At 43.4% G+C, this 20,350-nt stretch overlaps 1 protein-coding gene across 1 annotated transcript in view; it reads right to left on the bottom strand.

Moving 5' to 3' along the window:
• CDH2 (cadherin 2) overlaps nt 1-20,350 on the bottom strand; it is a 433,410-nt gene that overhangs the window by 361,029 nt on the left and 52,031 nt on the right. The window contains exon 2 of the mRNA XM_075353329.1: nt 12,957-13,068. Within this exon, the coding sequence (XP_075209444.1) occupies nt 12,957-13,068 (112 nt within the window). The remainder of the gene's footprint in view (nt 1-12,956; nt 13,069-20,350) is intronic.

The following is a 20,350-nucleotide window of genomic DNA, read 5'->3' as shown; positions in this document are numbered from 1 at the left end:
TCATCATGACTGTAATAGCAAGTCCCTTAGGATTAAGGGTATAGATGTAATTCATGTCGGCAGCAGGGGTGGGAATGTTAGGAAAATCCTTGCCCAAAAGGAAACTAAGTGGATTACCATCTTGGGCTCTATGACCCCAGCTGGCCTGAATGAGTCCCTTAGCTTTGCCCCTTTCTTGTAGTCCCTCCCTCCTCCCCCCCTTCAGTTCTGGAGCATTTGCCTGCTTTTCATTCCTCGGCATTTGTCCCAGATTTTTATATGTTTTTATATTGTTCTTAATATATTTTTTTCTTATTTTCACATTTTTTTCATAGTTCCTTTTCTCCGTTTCATGTGACCAGCATTTAACCACCACTGTCGTTTTGAAGAATCCACTTCGGAGTTTTTACGTCTGCATGTGTGCTCGCCATGGATATCTAACATCTGCCAATTATTCTATCTTATTCTCTGGACTTACTTTTATATGTTTCGATATGACCTACTTTTGGGCATCCGGCGGACCCTATCTATGTTTACGTACTGAGTAAGAATTATCTTTAGTTGTTGTCTTCCCAAGGTGGATGGTGTATCTGTGCGCATGCGTGGCCCGCGCTTGGCGTCCCGGCTTGCCCGACGGCGTCTCCTTGGCAGCGGCGTGCAGGACTGGGGGCTACGCCCCCTCTCGTGCACGCCCTGCCTGACGCTGTGCGCGCATCCCCGGCCGCCTGCGCCGACCGCGCATGCGCCGACTTTCTCACCATTCATTGGTTAACGACGGTCATGTGACGGGTCACCTGGCCCATTTAGTACTTCCGGTAACGGAGAAAATTGTATCCCTCACGGTCTGATGAAGCGTGCTACTCTGCTCACGCGAAACGCGCGTTACCCTTCCTAGGGGGGTATCCAGACCTCCATCCTCTGCACAACTGGCACTTTAATACCTTTTCATTTTGGCTGCTCTGGGTATGTCTTTGTGATTGATTATATACTTACATTGTGTATGCATAGTATTGTACCTTTTCAGCCTTCAGTGCAGCTTTTTGTACTAATTGTTCTACCACCTATTATGCCAGTTTTCTGTCATGTCTTCTATCTCTTCTCCACGTTATTTTTGTAATGTATTGTATACTTTTGAATAAATACTTGTAATTCTTTGCATATTAGCCACTTTTGTTCTCCTGTTTTTTAATATATAAAAGTAGTAGTTTTTGGCCTAGGTAATGTACAGCTGCAGTTCCATCTTTGCTGTAAGTAATGTCCAGTGAACAGGTAGCCAATATTGTTAATGGAATGATGAATTCTTGATGGAGGGTCAACAATACTGGTCCTTCTTTATTTCTGGAGCTTTTTATGTGATAATGGCTTCTACACAAACATGAGATCTAGCCCTGTCCGATACAATCCATGGCTGTGGCTAAACAAAGACCAATGAAGACTTGAATACTTCATAAAATAACGGTGAAGAGGCAAAATTGGTGAGGAGGAGGAGGACGGTCTAGTGATTAGATGACTTGTTACTCACAGATCCGCTCTGAATTTCCCCAGAATCTCCATAGACCCTTAATAATGTACCGTTATGGAAGCTTCCCAGTGGTGAAAATCTAAAGCAAGTTTTGTGATAAAAGACTTGTAGATGATTATCTTTTAAAAAGAACTCAACAGGTGAGTTTCTTTGATATTCTCAGCATAAATACTGAGTAATAATTTTCATAAAGAGCTAAACTATCAAATATCCCTTAAGGTGGAAACTGATGAGTTCTTTCAATATTCTGCTAGTCTAAGACATTGTGTTAAAAAAGCCATTTTCTTTCTTTAAATGGAAGTGATGTTCTTCCGTGCATATATATATATATAATGCCGACACACTTATATAAGGTATGTTTTGCCGGTAAAAAACTTAAAGCCGTTCTTTCGTCATTTAAATTCAGTTGCTGATGGCAATTCTATTTTAAATATGAATTAATTAGTTGGTTATCTGCTGCCCGGCGCTGTTTCCAAGCACCAATGAAGATTACTGACAATTCAGTGAGGCAGGATGGGATTAAAGTCGACTTGCCGCTCCAACAAATGAGCAGAATATTTGTGTTCCTGGACTTGTCTGACCGTTCTTGCAGAAGGGCTACTTTGCTATAATTTCGGCTGATTTACCACCTCCAGTGTATAATGAAACTATCAGACATAATTATGTGACGTTAGTACAGACCACACATTCTCCAATGCAATGGCACCTTTTTATTATACGTATCTTCCAAAAATTAGACATTTAAAGAAGTTGTCTCACCTGTCTGATGTCAGAGAATGGGGAACCTCCTCTGCCCTTCTGATTTAGAATTGAGATCCCCTCTCTTGGAGGAGCTGCGGTTCCTTACACCCCGACAGTTCAAGTCTTACAGACGAGGCCAGTCATTTAAATGCCTAGTAGGTGTTACATTTTCCATACAGCAACCATGGCAGGAGAAAGGTATGGCCAAGCTGTGCTCCCTATGACCAGCTGATCACCGGGTGTTGTCCGCTACTATGCGAAAAAAAAGCTGGTCTCATGAAACAACCCCTTTACCAGGAAGATTTTCATCATTTCCTCCTCCTTTTCCCAGGACCATGACTTTATTGCAGGAAAAAGATCCAATTGCGCACACCCTTCCCTCAACTGTAGTTCGTCATTGTTTTTTTGTGGGTAGTTTTTATGGCATTTATTGTGAGATAAAAATTACTTAGCAATATGATTCTATGGGTCAGTGCGATTGCGGTGATACTAAACTTATAATATTGGAAAATTGTTAAAAAAAAGTGGTTTATGTCACCACTTTCCGAGACTGGTAACATTTCCATTTTTACATTGATGACTGTTTTTTTGCATGGCGAGATGCCATTTTTATTGACCACATTTTGGGGTAGATACCGTATAACATTTTAATTGCTTGTTAATGTATTTTTTTTCATAGAATTATGGCAACCAAAATGTTTTTCTTCTCTTCACACCCTGTACCATACAGGTAATCAGGTTTTTCATTTTAATAGATTGGACTTTTACAGACACCACAATATCAATATGTCTACGGTATGTAAAACTATTTAGATTCAGTTGTACGCCAAAGAAATACTTAAATTGTACGCCAATGAAATACTTAAATTATTTTATTTCATACTAGAAACACAATACCTCTCTTTTTATTTACAACAAATAAGGTGCGGATTCATTTCTTTTAAATTGCTGCTATAAGCAGCCGCTGGCTGTGTGTCACAGCCAGCATCTGCCGGGTATGGCGTAGGCTCAGCTCCTGAGACTGCATCAAACACGGGGACCCACCCCTATAACTAATACATATAAAACTGTTTGTGCTCCAATTGAATACTTATATTACTTTATACCCTATAATAGAAACACAATGCCTCTATCTATATTTATTCCCTCTTTATTTACACCAAATAAGGTGAGAATTCATTTTTTTTTAATTGCTGCTATAAAAGGCAGATGTTGGCTGTGAGTCACAGCCAGCATGTGCCGCGGTTGACGTAGGCTTAGCTCCTGAGACTGCATCAAACATGGGGACGCACCACTAAGTCTAATGTGCTTAGAACTATTCAGTTGTCTTCCAATAAAACACTTAAATTATTTTATTTCATACTAGAAAACACAATGCCTCTGTCTATGTTTATTCCCTTTTTATTTACACCAGAAAAGGTGAGGATTATTTTTTTTGTTGAAAATTGCTGCTATAAAAGGAAGATGCTGGCTGTGTGTCACAGCCCTAATCTGCCAGAGATGTTGTAGGCTCAGCACCTGAGACTTTATCAAACACGGGAGACCCACCACTATGTCTAATGTATTTAGAACTTTCCTATTAAAAACTTAAATTATGTTATTCCCCAAGAATACAAACACAATACTTTTATCTTTAATTATTCCCTCAATTTTGTTTCATTTTTGCGATATTATCACTATTGGCCCGGACCCCAAAACTGTTTCCATTGTTATCGTATTTTTCGTACGATAAGGCACTATTTTTCCCCCAAATGTTGAGGGAAAGTGGGGGCTGCTTCTTATAGTCCGAATGTATGCTACGGGATTGAGGGTGCTGCGGTGGAGCGGGTCCTCAGCGGCATGAGCAGGCTGTAGCAGTGCCTACCGTGACCACGTGGGCCCGCTCATTAGCCTCTTTTCATATGCACTGCATCCTCCCTTCTATTATCTCTCAGCGCTGAAGCCGGTGCTGACAGGTGGGTGGGATGATGAGCGGGGGATGCGCGCATAATTAACATCCATCTGTGGCAACTAGAGCCTGGAGTGATCATGTGTGGCTGTATTCACTGCCCCACGCGCATCATCAGTGCGGGGAGCAGTGAATAAGTACGGTATACTCACCGGTCACCGTTCCCTGCAGCAACGCAATGTCCTACTGTCTGCCGGACTGCTGATGTGTGTGGAGAGTGGTGCGCACAGCGATGATGTCATCACTGTGCGCACGGCTCCACACAGGTCAGCGGCGCTGCTGCTGGCACAGACAGGAAGATGAATGATGCTGCATGGAGTAAGGAAAGGTGAGTATAAACTTTATGTTTTTGTGTGCCACAGGATGCAGGCCATATACCAGGACGAGAGCTATACCAAAATTAGAGACATATATACAAGGATGGGGATAATATACAAGGCAGGAGGATCATTACCAGGATGGGGTACCTTAGTAGAGAATTTGGGGACATTACCCCGATAACAGTGTCAGCAGTAGATCTTCGCCCCATAACAGTATGTCATGACCACATTTTTTGCTTAAAATTTTATTTTCCTATTTTCATCCTCTAAAACCAGGGTGCGTCTTACGGTCTGGTATGTCTTATAGTCCGAAAAATACGGTAAGTTCTCTTAAAGGCAAAGTACAAGCCAATTCTCACAGCATATCTCTTTAGCGTGGTGGTGAGATTCTTCTGCTTTAAATGAAAGTTAAGTTTCATTAATGCAAGTCTTCTAATCGAGCACTATGTCACTTGTGGTCATGAAACAAAATGCTTTTCTGGGCCATTAATAGAGCTTATTACAAAGAAGTGCACTTGCATGCTATTGCCTAATTAAAAAGAATTGGTAATTGACAAAAAAGACCTGAGCTCCATCTACTAATATGGACAAAGTAAAAACCAAATTAGGATAGACTGTTGCATTAGGATAGAATTATCTATCCTTAATTCTCTAAAAACCTGACACATCCGGTCTAATTTGAAATTCGCTTCTTTTCCTAAACAGATCACCTTTATAAATGCATGCATTAAGCGATTAAAGCAGTAGAGGAACTGAGTACCTTAATTCAGAAAACATCTCCGTTCATCATTTCCTCCTACATTTAAGTTTCAATTACAGTTGAAAAATGCAAAATGCTATGTGAAAATATCATTACTGTGAGCTATAGCTATACACAGTCAAGGTAAATCAAGTCTATAGCTTTTTGTTTCAAGAATCCATTCCTCTGGCACCTTCTCAATCCATCTAGCAAGATTTATAGGCGAGATAGGAAACTAAAGGAAGAGAGATTGGTCCTTATAATCTACTTCAAAGCACTGGAAATTGAACCTTTTTATCAGCTCGACCACATCTAAATTAACTAAGCAGCAACAATCTCACAGACACAATAACCGTAATATGTGTGTGCATAATCAAACCGGGGACTGGACCGCCAAAAATGACTGTTGTTTCAAAAATCGAAAGATGAAACTAATGGTGCGTATACACTGGCTGTTCCTATGAACGCCCTTTTCCATTACCAGTTGGCCTTAAAGGGAACCTGTCATCAGAAATTTTGCACTAAACCTAAAAGATTCCCCCTCTGCAGCTCCTGGGCTGCATTCTAGCAATGTTCCTGTTGTTCTTGTGCCCCCTTTCTGACCAAAATAAAGACTTTGTAAAGTGGTACCTTTTTGTATTCAGATCTTGATAATGGTACACGGGGACGGGCTCTCTGGTGTCCGTTAGTTGGCCTCCCTGTCGCTTTAGGCCGTCCCCCATCGCCCAATTTCAAAGAGGTGACGTGGGTAAGCTGGCCAGCGTTTGCGCAGAACGGTGGAGGTGGAGGCGCGAGCACGAGATTATGGGCGGGTACTTGCTGATGAAAATCACAGCGCCGCCCATAATCTCGCGCATGCGCAACACGTCACCAGCGGTCACACTGCACATTGCAGTGCCGCGAGAGTGGCACGGCGCATGCGCGAGATTATGGGCGGCGCTGTGACTTTCATCAGCAAGTACCCGCCCATAATCTCGTGGTCACACTTTCACCGCCGCCTCCACCGTTCTGCACAAGCGCTGGCCAGCTTACCTCACGTCACCTCTTTGAAACTGCACGATAGGGGACGGCCTAAAGTGGCAGGAGGCAGACTAACGGACACCAGAGAGCCCGTCCCCGTGTACCATTATCAAGATCTGAATACAAAAAGGTACCACTTTACAAAGTCTTTATTTTGGTCAGAAAGGGGGCACATAAACAACAGGAACATTGCTAGAATGCAGCCCAGGAGCTGCAGAGGGGGAATCTTTTAGGTTTAGTGCAAAATTTCTGATGACAGGTTCCCTTTAACAGGCTGCCAATGACCCAACGAACGAGCACCACTCATGCTTAAAGAGGACCAACCACCAGGATTTCCCTATATAAACTAAAGCCAGTGCTATACTGGCACTATCATGCTGTTTCTAAACATTCCTTTAGTTGTGAGAGCGGATATATACTTTCTGAAATATAGGCAAGTAAAGCTTGTGAAATACACTGTTATTAAATTGACAGGTGCAACGGAATATCTAATAGGTGGGTTGGATTTTGCTAGATATTCCCGCCCCTGTCTGCCTGCCTGTCCTTCTAAAATACACAGAAGGCCAAAGTTAAAAACAAAGTAGCGGGCCAACCTAGTCACTGGCCCCACATAGTCCTCCATACAGAATAATGGGCCTCACATAGCCCTCCATGCAGAACAATGATGTGCCACATAGCCCTCCATACAGACTGATGGGCCCCACATAGTGATTCATACAGAATAATGGGCCCCATATATTCCTCCACAAAGAATAATGTGCACCATATAGTCCTTAATACAATAATGGCCCCCACATAGTCCGCCATACAAATTAATGAACCACAAATAGTCCTCCATAGAGAATAATTGGCGCCACATAGCCCTCCATACAGAATAATGTGCATCACATATTCCTCCATACAGAATAATGAGCTACAAATAGCCCTCCATACAGAATAATGGGCCCCACTTAACCCTCCGTACAGAATAATGGACCCCACATAGCCCTTCATACAGAATAATAGACCCCATATAGCCCTCCGTACAGAATAATGGACCCCACATAACCCTACATACAGAATAATGGGCCCCACATAGCCCTCCGTACAGAATAATGGACCCCACATAGCCCTCCATACAGAATAATGGGCCCCACTTAACCCTCCGTACAGAATAATGGACCCCACATAGCCCTCCGTACAGAATAATGAACCCCACATAGCCCTCCGTACAGAATAATGGACCCCACATAACCCTACATACAGAATAATGGGCCCCACATAGCCCTCCGTACAGAATAATGGACCCCACATAAACCTCCGTACAGAATAATGGACCCCACATAACCCTACATACAGAATAATGGGCCCCACATAACCCTACATACAGAATAATGGGCCCCACATAGCCCTCCGTACAAAATAATGGACTCCACATAGCCCTCCATACAGAATAATGTGCCCCACATAGCCCCCATACAGTAAAATGGGCCCCACATAGCCCTCCATACAGAATAATGGGCCCCACTTAGCCCCCATACAGCATAATGGGCCCCACATAGCCCTCCATACAGAATAATGGGCCCCACTTAGCCCTCCGTACAGAATAATGGACCACACATAGCCCTCCGTACATAATAATGGACCCCACTTAGCCCTCCAAACAGAAAAATGTGCACCACATAGTCCTCCATACAGAATAATGTGCCCCACATAGCCGACATACAGTAAAATGGGCCCCACATAGTATCATAGTATCATAGTATCATAGTTTTTAAGGTTGAAGGGAGACTCTAAGTCCATCTAGTTCAACCCGTAGCCTAACATGTTGATCCAGAGGAAGGCAAAAAAAACCCAATGTGGCAAACAAGTTCCAATGGGGAAAAAATTTCCTTCCTGACTCCACATCCGGCAATCAGACTAGTTCCCTGGATCAATACCCTGTCATAAAATCTAATATACATAACTGGTAATATTAAATTTTTCAAGAAAGGCGTCCAGGCTCTGCTTAAATGTTAGTAGTGAATCACTCATTACAACATCATGCGGCAGAGAGTTCCATAGTCTCACTGCTCGTACAGTAAAGAATCCTCGTCTGTGATTATGATTAAACCTTCTTTCCTCAAGACGTAGCGGATGCCCCCGTGTTCCAGTCGCAGGCCTAGGTGTAAAAAGATCTTTGGAAAGGTCTCTGTACTGTCCCCTCATATATTTATACATTGTGATTAGATCCCCCCTAAGCTTTCGTTTTTCCAAACTAAATAACCCCAAGTTTAATAACCTGTCTTGGTATTGCAGCCCACCCATTCCTCTAATAATCTTGGTCGCTCTTCTCTGCACCCTCTCCAGTTCAGCTATGTCCTTCTTATATATCGGTGACCAGAATTGTACACAGTATTCTAAGTGCGGTCGCACTAGTGACTTGTACAGAGGTAGAACGATATTTTTTTCATGAACACTTATACCTCTTTTAATACATCCCATTATTTTATTAGCCCTGGCAGCAGCTGCCTGACACTGTCCACTAAAGTGAAGTTTACCATCCACCCATACACCCAAGTCTTTTTCTGTGTCTGTTTTACCCAGTGTTCTACAATTAAGTACGTAATCATAAATGTTATTTCCTCTACCCAAGTGCATGACCTTACATTTATCTACATTAAACTTCAATTGCCACTTCTCAGCCCAATCCTCCAATTTACATAAATCTCCCTGTAATATAAAATTATCCTCCTCTGTATTGATTACCCTGCAGAGTTTAGTATCATCTGCAAATATTGAAATTCTACTCCACATGCCCCCAACAAGGTCATTTATAAATATGTTGAAAAGAAGCACATAGCCCTCTATGCAGTATAATGGGCCCCACATAGCCCTCCAAACAGAATAATGGTCCCCACATAGCCCTCTATGCAGTATAATGGGCCCCACATAGCCCTCCAAACAGAATAATGGTCCCCACATAGCCCTCCAAACAGAATAATGGGCTCCACATAGCCCTCCAAACAGAATAATGGTCCCCACTTAGCTCTCCATACAGAATAACGGGCCCCACATATCCCCCATACAGTAAAATGGGCCCCACATAGCCCTCCATGCAGAATAATGAACCCACATAGTCCTCCATACAGAGTAATGGGCCTCAAATAGTCCTCCATACAGAGTAATGGCCCCACATAGTCCCCCATACAAAATAATGGGTGCTTGGCATCGTGGGCCAAATATAATCAGCCTGCGGGCCAGAGTTTGCCATAGGTGGAGGGTCTATACAAACAGGGGATGTTGTGGATATTAACTGTTGATTTGTGTAACTATAATACACTCCGGATCACCATAGCACAGTAGCAGCAGATGTTACAAGTCTTATTTCCATGCTACAGACTTTTTTTCATGCTCACATCCAACCTAATTTTATTTTTCTAAGTAAATGATAATAGAAAATGACTAACTAATCTGCGCTGACAAAGTAGACGTACAGAATAAGAGAGTAAATGGTAATGACAAGAAAATAATATGCAAAGCTACCAAAGGTCAATGTACCTCTGTCACAGAGAACTCCACAAACAAGAGGGGCCCTGGATGCATTTAGAGGTGCTCATATTTACGGCACCGCATATAATTGTGTATCTGTAATTCTGAAATACTCAGTAGATTCAATTAAGGGTGCACTTGAGGAGATGGAACAATCAGTGCACTTCCCTTGGTTATTTCATTATTCATTTTTGTTTTAAACTATTGAAATATTTATTTTCCACTTGTCCAAGGATCTCCAGCCTTATTAAAGAGCAGGCGTGTAGCAACTGCCTGATAATCTTTTTCACGTTGGCAGTGCAGCCGTTTTTTAGTTTATAACCATTTTGCGGTATATGTCCGCTCTATATAAACCCCTGGGTTTGGGGGGGAGAGTGTAGTTCAATGTAATCAGCCTGAGCAAGGAGACCTGTGGTGTAAAGCACGTGGAATGGTTACAAGCAGAATGATCTGAAATAATCATAAGCAACAAAGAAGGTTCATCTATGACAGCTTCAGGTCCAATAGATGCACAGAAGAGCTGGAGCCGCATACCATAGCTCTGCCCACTGGCGGTTTTAAACCAGTAAACACTGAAGATGAAAGGTATCCAAAACTGCCTATTTTAGACCATTTCAACCAATCATTTTAAAGGGAATCTGTCATCAGGTTTTTTCTACGTAAGAACAGAATGATGGGGAGGCAAAGACCTCTACATCATTCAAGCAATATGTCACTTATTGGCCTGTGTTTTGCTGTTCCAATAAAATCAGCGTTTTATCATCAGGAGATTATCACTAGAGGGCTAAGTGTCTTGGGCCTCCTAGTCAACTGCACTCTTACCACTGTCAATATATAATGTACAAAGAAAGCTGTCAATCAGTGGTGTGGGTGGAGTTATAAAGAGCTCAGTGTTTGAGATCTGCTAGATCTGAAGCAGATAAAACTGTGACTCTATCACAACCACTGCACCCAGCAAGCTAAGCGATACATCCCTGGAATCAGGGTCTCTATCCCTACACCATGTTGCTGTCAGATTACATAGCAAAAATCTGTAGACAAATTAGCTTTAGAAGTGTTAAGGTTTTTTGAGATGTCCAACAACTCTTAGTTAGCGACATGATGATTGGTCATGTTAGCTTACGCTTCATGTGTACTGCTTGCAGCCAACCATTGGGAATACGGTGGCTGTTCCTTGTTGGATTTAAAAAAAAATCTCACATTTTATATAAGCATTTAGGAAATTAGTAACCTCTTTGCACAAGTTAAGTTACAGAGAGCATCTCTTGCTGTGGAGGACCTGTCCTTACCTCCATTACCTATCCATGTGAATAAGAATGGGGTAATACCTCACTTCTCCAGTGGGGGTGCTGCAGAAAAGCTGAACACTTATCAACAGATTTTCTTACAGATTATTTTGCAATTGGAGGGCGTTCTAGAATGGGAATACTCTGTGATTAGTTTATTGGCCCTTTCTAATAAGTAAGATTTCTGCAAAGTGGAGAACCTTCCTAATCCAGAGGTTTAAAGTAAGCTTAGAAAATGAACATCATGGCAGCTGAGCGCTAGTCATAGGATAGGGCTGAGGAGAAGTAGCGGAGTATGTGCCTTAAGGCCGCTTTTCACGCTACAACATCGCTCAAGCGATCTCGTTGGGGTCACGGAATTTGTGACGCACATCTGGCCGCTTTAGCGATGTCATTGCGTGTGACACCTATGAGCAATTTTGAATCGTTGCAAAAACGTTCAAAATCGCTAATCGGTGACATCACCCCCTCTTCCCAATTATCGTTGCTGCTGCGTGTACGATGTAGTTCGTCGTTCCTGCGGCAGCACACATCGCTATGTGTGACACCGCAGGAACGAGGAACCTCACCTTACCTGCGGCCGCCGGCAATGAGGAAGGAAGAAGGTGGGTGGGATGTTCGTCCTGCTCATCTCCGCCCCTCCGTTTCTATTGGGCGGCCACTTAGTGACGTCGCTGTGACGCCGAACGAACTGCCCCCTTAGAAAGGAGGCAGTTCAACGGTCACAGCGAGATCGCTAGGCAGGTGAGTATGTGTGACAAGTCTGAGCGATGTTGTGCGCCACAGGCAGCGATTTGCCAGTGTCGCACAACCGATGGGGGTGGGTACGCACGCTAGCAATATCGGTAACGATATCACAGCATGTAAAGCGGCCTTTAGGGTTGTACGATGGCACTAATAAGCCACATTTATTTGAATATATGGATGGATCAGTGATCAATAGCCACCCAGTGAAAAGACCGCTCTTGCCTTTCTTTTGTTTGGAAACCTAATGATAATTAATAGGGATGATCAAATACCACAAATATTTGGCTTCGCGAATATCCGACGAATAGGTCACCGCTATGCGAATATTTGATGCGCAAAGTAAGTCTATGGGAAGCCCGAATAGTTGTTATTCGGGTTTCCATACACTTACATTGCGCATCAAATATTCGCAAATAGTCGAATAGCGGCGATCTATTCGGCGAATATTCGCGAAGCTGAATATTTGTTGTATTCGATCATCCCTAATAATTAACAAATGAATGATTACATAAAGTGCAAATTAATAGAACAGTTAAAGATGAATACATAGTTTTTATGTTATAAGCAATATGCTTGTCACTCCATCCCTTCAATTTACCCACAATGTATATCCACTGAATATATAGTAATTAGAGATGAGCGGACCCGTTGAAGATCGGTTTGGTGGGCTCAGCCAGACTTTAGATAAAGTTCAGTTTGGGACCTGGACTTGACCTGAATCCTAATGGAAGTCGCTAATTGGGCAGTTCGGGGGTCTGCGCCCAGATGCATCCAGCCATAAGCAGATCATGTCCAGGGGTGGGCAGCGTTTTCCATTTTTTTTTGTTTGGTACACACTACATCCGATCAGGCTGTTGTTACCCCCAGTGTGAGCAGCTCAAACACCACAAGCGGCTCACACTGGGCCGAGCACCGAGCATACCCGAGCACAACAATACTTGCGTGAGTGGTTCGCATACCTAAAGCACCAAACTCTGGGGTTTTTTGTAAAGTCTGTGTTTGCTATGAACACTGAACCTTGGATCCGCTCATTTCTAATAGTAATTCGTGTTTGTGAATTACTTTAACCTTTCATCAAAGACAAATCAGTAATGTAACAAGATGTAGAGCTAGGGAAAAAATGAATTCTTATTGGTGACCTTACCATTTAGGAGAGGCTGCCCTTCACGTACGCTTCTGTACACACTAGCGTGATAAACATCCTCAAGAAATCCTGTCTTGCATAATCTGGATCCCCCGAGTGCTTCTGCTGGTCCCTGAAATGTAACAGAATATGTCTGTTATACACACTCGCACCATTATCAGCAGACATTTCGCTCGACATAAAACCTTTTTTCGCTCTGGCTCCATCTAAACGGCTCGTTTAGGTTTTAAAAGGTTTACAATTAGAAATGTAGGGGCAAAGGGTTAAACTTTTTTGATAACTGAAATGGAAGAAACAAATCCCACTTGTCTGGTAAGATCTAAACTCTAAACAATCTTGCTTCTTTTAACAATTGAACTTAGCAGTCGTTGAGCCTTAAGTGGAATCATAGGGGAGAGCAAAAACATTCTTCCAGAAGAGATATCGCTGGCAGAAACCATTTCACCGCTGCAAACTTATTTTCAGACAATGATGCTCAAAATGTCAAACCTGAGCCAGAGAATCTGGACAAGCATCCTAAAACGTTCTCGAGAAGAGGCAATGAACTAGAGACAGAAGGAAAACTGATAATTGTCTGAAACCTGTTACCGCAGCCAATATCATCTGGAAGCCGGTTGTAGACGACGTCTAACATTTGACCACTTTAGTTCATTTCAATTGAATTTCAAGGCAAAATGGCATTTAACTCTTTTGAGGGCATCTCCAACAATGTTTTTCCCACACAGTGAAAAAAAGAGTAATTTGGGTGCTTTTGTGTTGTTAATAATCAGAAATCTTTGCCTTTGTCACTCATACCTTTCAAAAGCGCGAATACACAAGAAAACATCAGAAAGAAGATTGGCCTTGGAATAGGGGTTTTGAAAACAGCTAAGAAAGCAAAAAGCTTTTAATGGTTATTTTGTCATTGGATAAACAATAAAGCAGAAAAAGGTTACGTGTGGCACGAAAAGAGCTTAAAATCTATACAAAACCGAGCTTCAGGCTTTGTCAATAAAAATGTAATTCAGTAGATGACACCCATACAGCACCACAGCGGCAATTTACTGGAGAAGATTTGATGTATAGAAAAAAATAAATCAGTATGTTCTCCGCTTATTGAGGAACAAAATGCTGAATATTTAAGGAATCCCGTGCAATTTGTCAGGGAGAAGAGATGGAGAAGTGACAGCTCCACTTTCTGTCTCTAAATCTGGAGGAGACCAAAGAGTCCTCCTGCGGTTTCTCACTGGAGGAATGCAGGTGATGGGCCTGAGACTGTCCAGGGACGGAGCGGCAGGAAGCTCGCATGGATAAGTCTGTTTTGACAGTGACTCTAATCACTGCACACTGTCAGCTAATTTCCACCATGACAAACAAAGAACTGGAACCTGCCCAACGACCCTAAAGAAAAACTTCCTATGAGTTTCCTGCACACGCGATTAGCTTCTTTTTTTAAAAAAAAAACATATCAACTTTCGAACTATTCATGACTTTAGATTTTTTTTTTTGGGGCTTTAGACTTTCTGCATCTGAATTTTATGAATCCCTATGAATTGAGAGGGGCTTTGCAAAAAGGCTTGTTAAAAGGCCAATTTTGACTTTTAGGATTGCTACTTCCAATAGGTGGCGCTGGAGTTTGTCTCCTTTCCTGGAGAGACAATTTGAATAATTCCCAGAGGGGCATTGCAGCTATAAATCCCCTTACCTCTGACAGCCAGACTGGTTTGTCAGGTCTCCGTAAGGAGAATAGTCTTCCCCTGTGGTCCCCCCACATAGCTTCTCTTAAGCCAGATCAGATACCCACACTTTGCACTGACGAGGGGCAATCACCCCGAAACACCGTGTCTGCAAATTGGGATTCTGATCTGGAATATATGAAAAGGCTTGTTAAAAGGCCAATTTTGACTTTTAGGATCGCTACTTCCAATAGGTGGCGCTAGAGTTTGTCTCCTTTCCTGGAGAGACAATTTTTATGAATTTAGATATCACAAACCCTTTAACTCATAATAAAACATTAGTGAATAGTACAGAATGGCGATAAGTTATCACGCTAACATGTTGGAGGGTTATATTTAGACACAGCTAATATTGGTCTAAAATAACCATAGAAGAAACACCCACCTTTCCAATCTCATGCCAATCTCATGCCACCCCCCCAGGTCCCTCCCTGAGCTGTGTACCCAGCCCTGGTAATGTTATGGCATGTTGACATCACTGAGGTTCTCTCTACAGACAGTGCGTAAGAGGCTCCGGTGGTGACAAGTCCCGTCAACAGGTCATCACTAGCACTGAGTGACTATATTATGGGCCAGCAGGGAATTGGTAAGATGAATATTACTTCTTTGGTCATTTTACACCCTTGTAACCTATTGTAAAAAATGTCATGAGGCTGGACATATATCATGGACCAGCAGGGAATTGGGAAGATGAGTATTAATCCTTTGGTCATTATACACCCTTGTAAGCTATTGTAAAAAATGTCATACGACTGGACAACTTTTTAATTGGCCCAAGAATAGCTAAGTTCCAGAAGCTCTATATCAAATCGGTCACTGGGTTTTTGCTACCTAATCAGACAGCAGGGGCAGAGATCCTGATTCCAGAGATTTGTCACTTTCTGGGCTGCTTGTTGTAGTTTTGATTAAAAAAAATACTGTTTTCATCTGGTGTCCATATTCATGAGCTCTGTATAAATCTGCCCCCACCACTGATTGACAGCATTATGCCCATGCACAATGTACACCGAAAGCAGCCAATCAGTGGTGTGGGTTGGGTTATATAGGGCTGAGCTTTCAGAGTACTTATAGATCTGTAACAGATAAAACACTGATTTTATCAAAACTCCATAAAGCAGCCCAGCAATTGATACATTTCTCGAATTAGGGTCTCTTCCCCTACATCATGCTGCTCTTGGAAAACATTAAATAAAACTTGGCACCAGATTCCCTTCACACCTTACGGAGATATGATGTAATGGTACGTTATATGACTCACTGTCTTTGATGCAGGCTCAGGAGCTGAGCCCACATCTTTGCCAATAGATGAAAGCTGTGTTATTCAGCTATTACCTGCCTCTAACAGCTATGAGTGGAGCAGAGCTCTGATGACAAGTTAAGTGTGCTTTACACGCTGCGACATCGCTAACAATATATCGTCAGGGTCACGTCGTTAGTGACGCACATCCGGCGCCGTTAGCGACATCGCAGCGTGTGACACCAAGGAGCGACAATCAACGATCGCAAAAACGTCAAAAACCGTTGATCGTTGACACGTATATGACTTTTCATAATATCGTTGGTGATGCATGCCGCTGATTGTTCGTCGTTCCTGCGGCGTCACATATCGCAATGTGTGATGCCACAGGAACAACGAACATTTCCTTACCTGCGTCCACCGGCAATGAGCAAGGAAGGAGGTGGGCGGCATGTTCCGGCCGCTCATCTCCGCCCCTCCTCTGCTATTGGGCGGCCGCTTAGTGACGTCGCAGTGACGTCGCTGTGACTCCGAACGCACCTCCCCCTTGAAGGAAAGATTGCTCGGCGGTCACAGCGACGTCGCTGAAAAGGTATGTGCGTGTGATGCAGCTGTAGCGATAATGTTCGCTGCGGCAGCAATCAACAAATGTCGCACGAACGACGGGGGCGGGTGCTATCGCTAGCGATGTCGCAGCATGTAAAGCACCCTTAAGCCTGTTAAATGCCGCTAGAAATTTATGACAGTGACATTTACAGCTCGAGGGTCTGTTCTAACCATCAGAGCCCCAACGACGCAATGCGTTGCCATTACGACTGAAGTCCCCCATCCTTGTCATTATGGTGCTCCTATTAAAGCCAACCATGACTTTTGTTATATACAGCAATACTAAGGTATTGCTGTATATTGAACAAGAGGTTAGACAATCACAGGTTCAAGTTCCCTTAGGGGACTACAAAATACAGTAAAAAGTAAACGACGAGATATGAAAAAAATCTAAAAGATAAAACTTGTGGGTTTCGGTTACTGGAAACACCAGAACAACAATGAAATAAAAAGTGCTCAAACCATTGTATCTATCTATTGAAAACATTAGATCAAGGCGCGAAAAACAAGCGTTCACACAGCCCCATTCACCAAAAATATAAAAAGTAACGGATCTCATAAAATATCGACACAAGCAAATTTTTTGATTTTCCCCAATAAAATGTCACTACTGTAAATGTATACAACTATACATATGGTATAAGTGTAATTATACTGAAACGGAGAATATTAATGCTGGGTCATTTTTACATATAATGAAGGTTGTAAAAACAAAACGCTTATAACAATGGTGTACTCATCCTTTTATCACAATTGCAACGCACTTCAATTTTTCTTTACATCTTTCCAGTTTAATATATATATGGTGCAATTGAAAAGTACAACTAGTCCCGCAAAAAAACATGCACTCATACAAAAAAAAAGCTATGGCTCTTAGAAGAAGAAGAGGAAAAAATGAAAGTTAAAAACAATATCTTGCCCAGTCAGGAAGGGGTTAAGCTACAATAAAAGCCTAAATAATGCTAAGAACAAATTCTTTTTTAGGCAAATAATGCTACATTTTAAGAATATTCCATAATGGCGAAGCATAAAAAGCAAGATTTTGTTGTCATATCACAGACTACTCTCTTTCTACCCCGTAAGCATTTTTTCTATTTACGTGGAAGGGCACCATTATTCTAGAACTGGCGGAGATGACGGTGACCAACCTTTAGAATGTAGAGAACAGCGCAACGCCCTTATTACTTCCAGTCAGTATTTATATGCCAGAGCTCTGGCTTTTACATCAAATGACATTTTTTATCAGTAGGCTTAGACAGATAGTATTAACACATGGCAGAGAAAAAGTGAGGTGAGAGCTAAAATCAATGATATATGAAACACGAATGAATAAAACTTAACAAAAGGAAAAACGCAATAAAAAGAAGAAAAAATGTGTAAAGCGAGCACTTAAGAATTTCCCTAAGGCCCCCTTCACACGTCCGTGAAACACGTGCGTGTTTGGTCCGTTTCCGTATATGCCGGAGACACGGCCAAACGTGCACCAATGTTAATCTATGATTGTGGTCACACGTCCGTTATTTCATTATGTCCGTGTGTGCGTGTCCGTGATCCGTATGTGTGTGCGTTTGGCACGGATGCATGTCCGTTATCTGCACGGAGCACGCACACGTGGACACAATGAAAGTCTATGGGTATGTGCACACACGTTAGTAAACACGTATGCATCTACCTATAGTCCGTGTCCGTTTGGTGTTTTTATTTCTAGTGATGTCGGCTATTCTTTCTATTTCTGTGTATGTCGGTCAATCTCCCTGAGTCCGTCGGTCGGTCTCTCTGTCTCTCTGTCGGTCTCTCTGTCTGTCTGTCCCTCTCTCACAGTCTGTCGGTCAGTTTCCCCCCCTCTCTCATACTTACCGTTCCCCGATCTCCGGCGCAGCGCTGCACGGCATTCACACTGCTGCGGCGGCTTTTACTATTTTGAAAAAGCCGGCCGCTCATTAAACAATCTCCTATTCCCTGCTTTCCCCGCCCACCGGCGCCTATGATTGGTTGCAGTGAGACACGCCCCCACGCTGAGTGACAGGTGTCACACTGCACCCAATCACAGCAGCCGGTGGGCGTGTCTATACTGTGCAGTAAAATAAATAAATAAATAATTATAAAAAAACGGCGTGCGGTCCCCCCCAATTTTAATGCCAGCCAGATAAAGCCATACGGCTGAAGGCTGGTATTCTCAGGATGGGGAGCTCCACGTTATGGGGAGCCCCCCACCCTAACAATATCAGTCAGCAGCCGCCCAGAATTGCCGCATACATTAGATGCGACAGTTCTGGGGCTGTACCCGGCTCTTCCCGATTTGCCCTGGTGCGTTGGCAAATCGGGGTAATAAGGAATTATTGGCAGCCCATAGCTGCCAATAAGTCCTAGATTAATCATGTCAGGCGTCTATGAGACACCCTCCATGATTAATCTGTAAATTACAGTAAATAAACACACACACCAGAAAAAAATCCTTTATTAGAAATAAAAAACACACACATATACCCTGGTTCACCACTTTAATCAGCCCGAAAAAGCCCTCCATGTCCGGCGTACTCCAGGATGCTCCAGCGTCGCATCCAGCGCTGCTGCATGGAGGTGACAGGAGCTGCAGAAGACACCGCCGCTCCGGTCACCTCCACGCAGCTAATGAAGACAGCCGGCGATCAGCTGAGCTGTCACTGAGGTTACCCGCGGCCACCGCAGTGACAGCGGGTAACCTCAGTGACAGCTCAGCTGATCGCCGGCTGTCTTCATTAGCTGCGGGGAGGTGACCGGAGCGGCTGTGTCTGCTGCAGCTCCTGTCACCTCCATGCAGCAGCGCTGGATGCGACGCTGGAGGACTGTGGAGTACGCCGGACATGGAGGGCTTTTTGGGGCTGATTAAAGTGGTGAACCAGGGTATATGTGTGTGTTTTATTTCTAATAAAGGATTTTTTCTGGTGTGTGTGTTTATTTACTGTAATTTACAGATTAATCATGGAGGGTGTCTCATAGACGCCTGACATGATTAATCTAGGACTTATTGGCAGCTATGGGCTGCCAATAATTCCTTATTACCCCGATTTGCCAACGCACCAGGGCAAATCGGGAAGAGCCGGGTACAGCCCCAGAACTGTCGCATCTAATGTATGCGGCAATTCTGGGCGGCTGCTGACTGATATTGTTAGGGTGGGGGGCTCCCCATAACGTGGAGCTCCCCATCCTGAGAATACCAGCCTTCAGCCGTATGGCTTTATCTGGCTGGCATTAAAATTGGGGGGGACCGCACGCCGTTTTTTTTTAATTATTTATTTATTTATTTTACTGCACAGTATAGACACGCCCACCGGCTGCTGTGATTGGGTGCAGTGTGACACCTGTCACTCAGCGTGGGGGCGTGTCTCACTGCAACCAATCATAGGCGCCGGTGGGCGGGGAAAGCAGGGAATAGGAGATTGTTTAATGAGCGGCCGGCTTTTTCAAAATAGTAAAAGCCGCCGCAGCAGTGTGAATGCCGTGCAGCGCCGGGGATCGGGGATCGGTGAGTATATGAGAGAGGGGGGGACACTTCAGTCACTCGGGGGATTAGTGGTCACCGGTGAATCCTTCACAGGTGACCGCTAATCAGTACTCGACACAGACAGAGCCGCGGTATGAGGATGAAGTCGGGTGAAGTTCACCCGAGTTCATTCTCATCGCGCAACTCTGTCTGCTGTCAGCCGACATTTATAAACGACATTGTGCATCACACACACGGACATTCCACACGGACATTCCACGTACACATACACGTTAATTCCACACGCACACACGGACGTTCTGCACACAAACACGGCTAGCATACGCAATTCACACAGGTGCCACACGGACCA

The sequence above is a fragment of the Anomaloglossus baeobatrachus genome, chromosome 6, assembly GCF_048569485.1.
Source record: "Anomaloglossus baeobatrachus isolate aAnoBae1 chromosome 6, aAnoBae1.hap1, whole genome shotgun sequence".
Taxonomy (NCBI): Eukaryota; Metazoa; Chordata; class Amphibia; order Anura; family Aromobatidae; genus Anomaloglossus; species Anomaloglossus baeobatrachus.
This window is presented reverse-complemented; position numbering and strand designations above follow the sequence as displayed.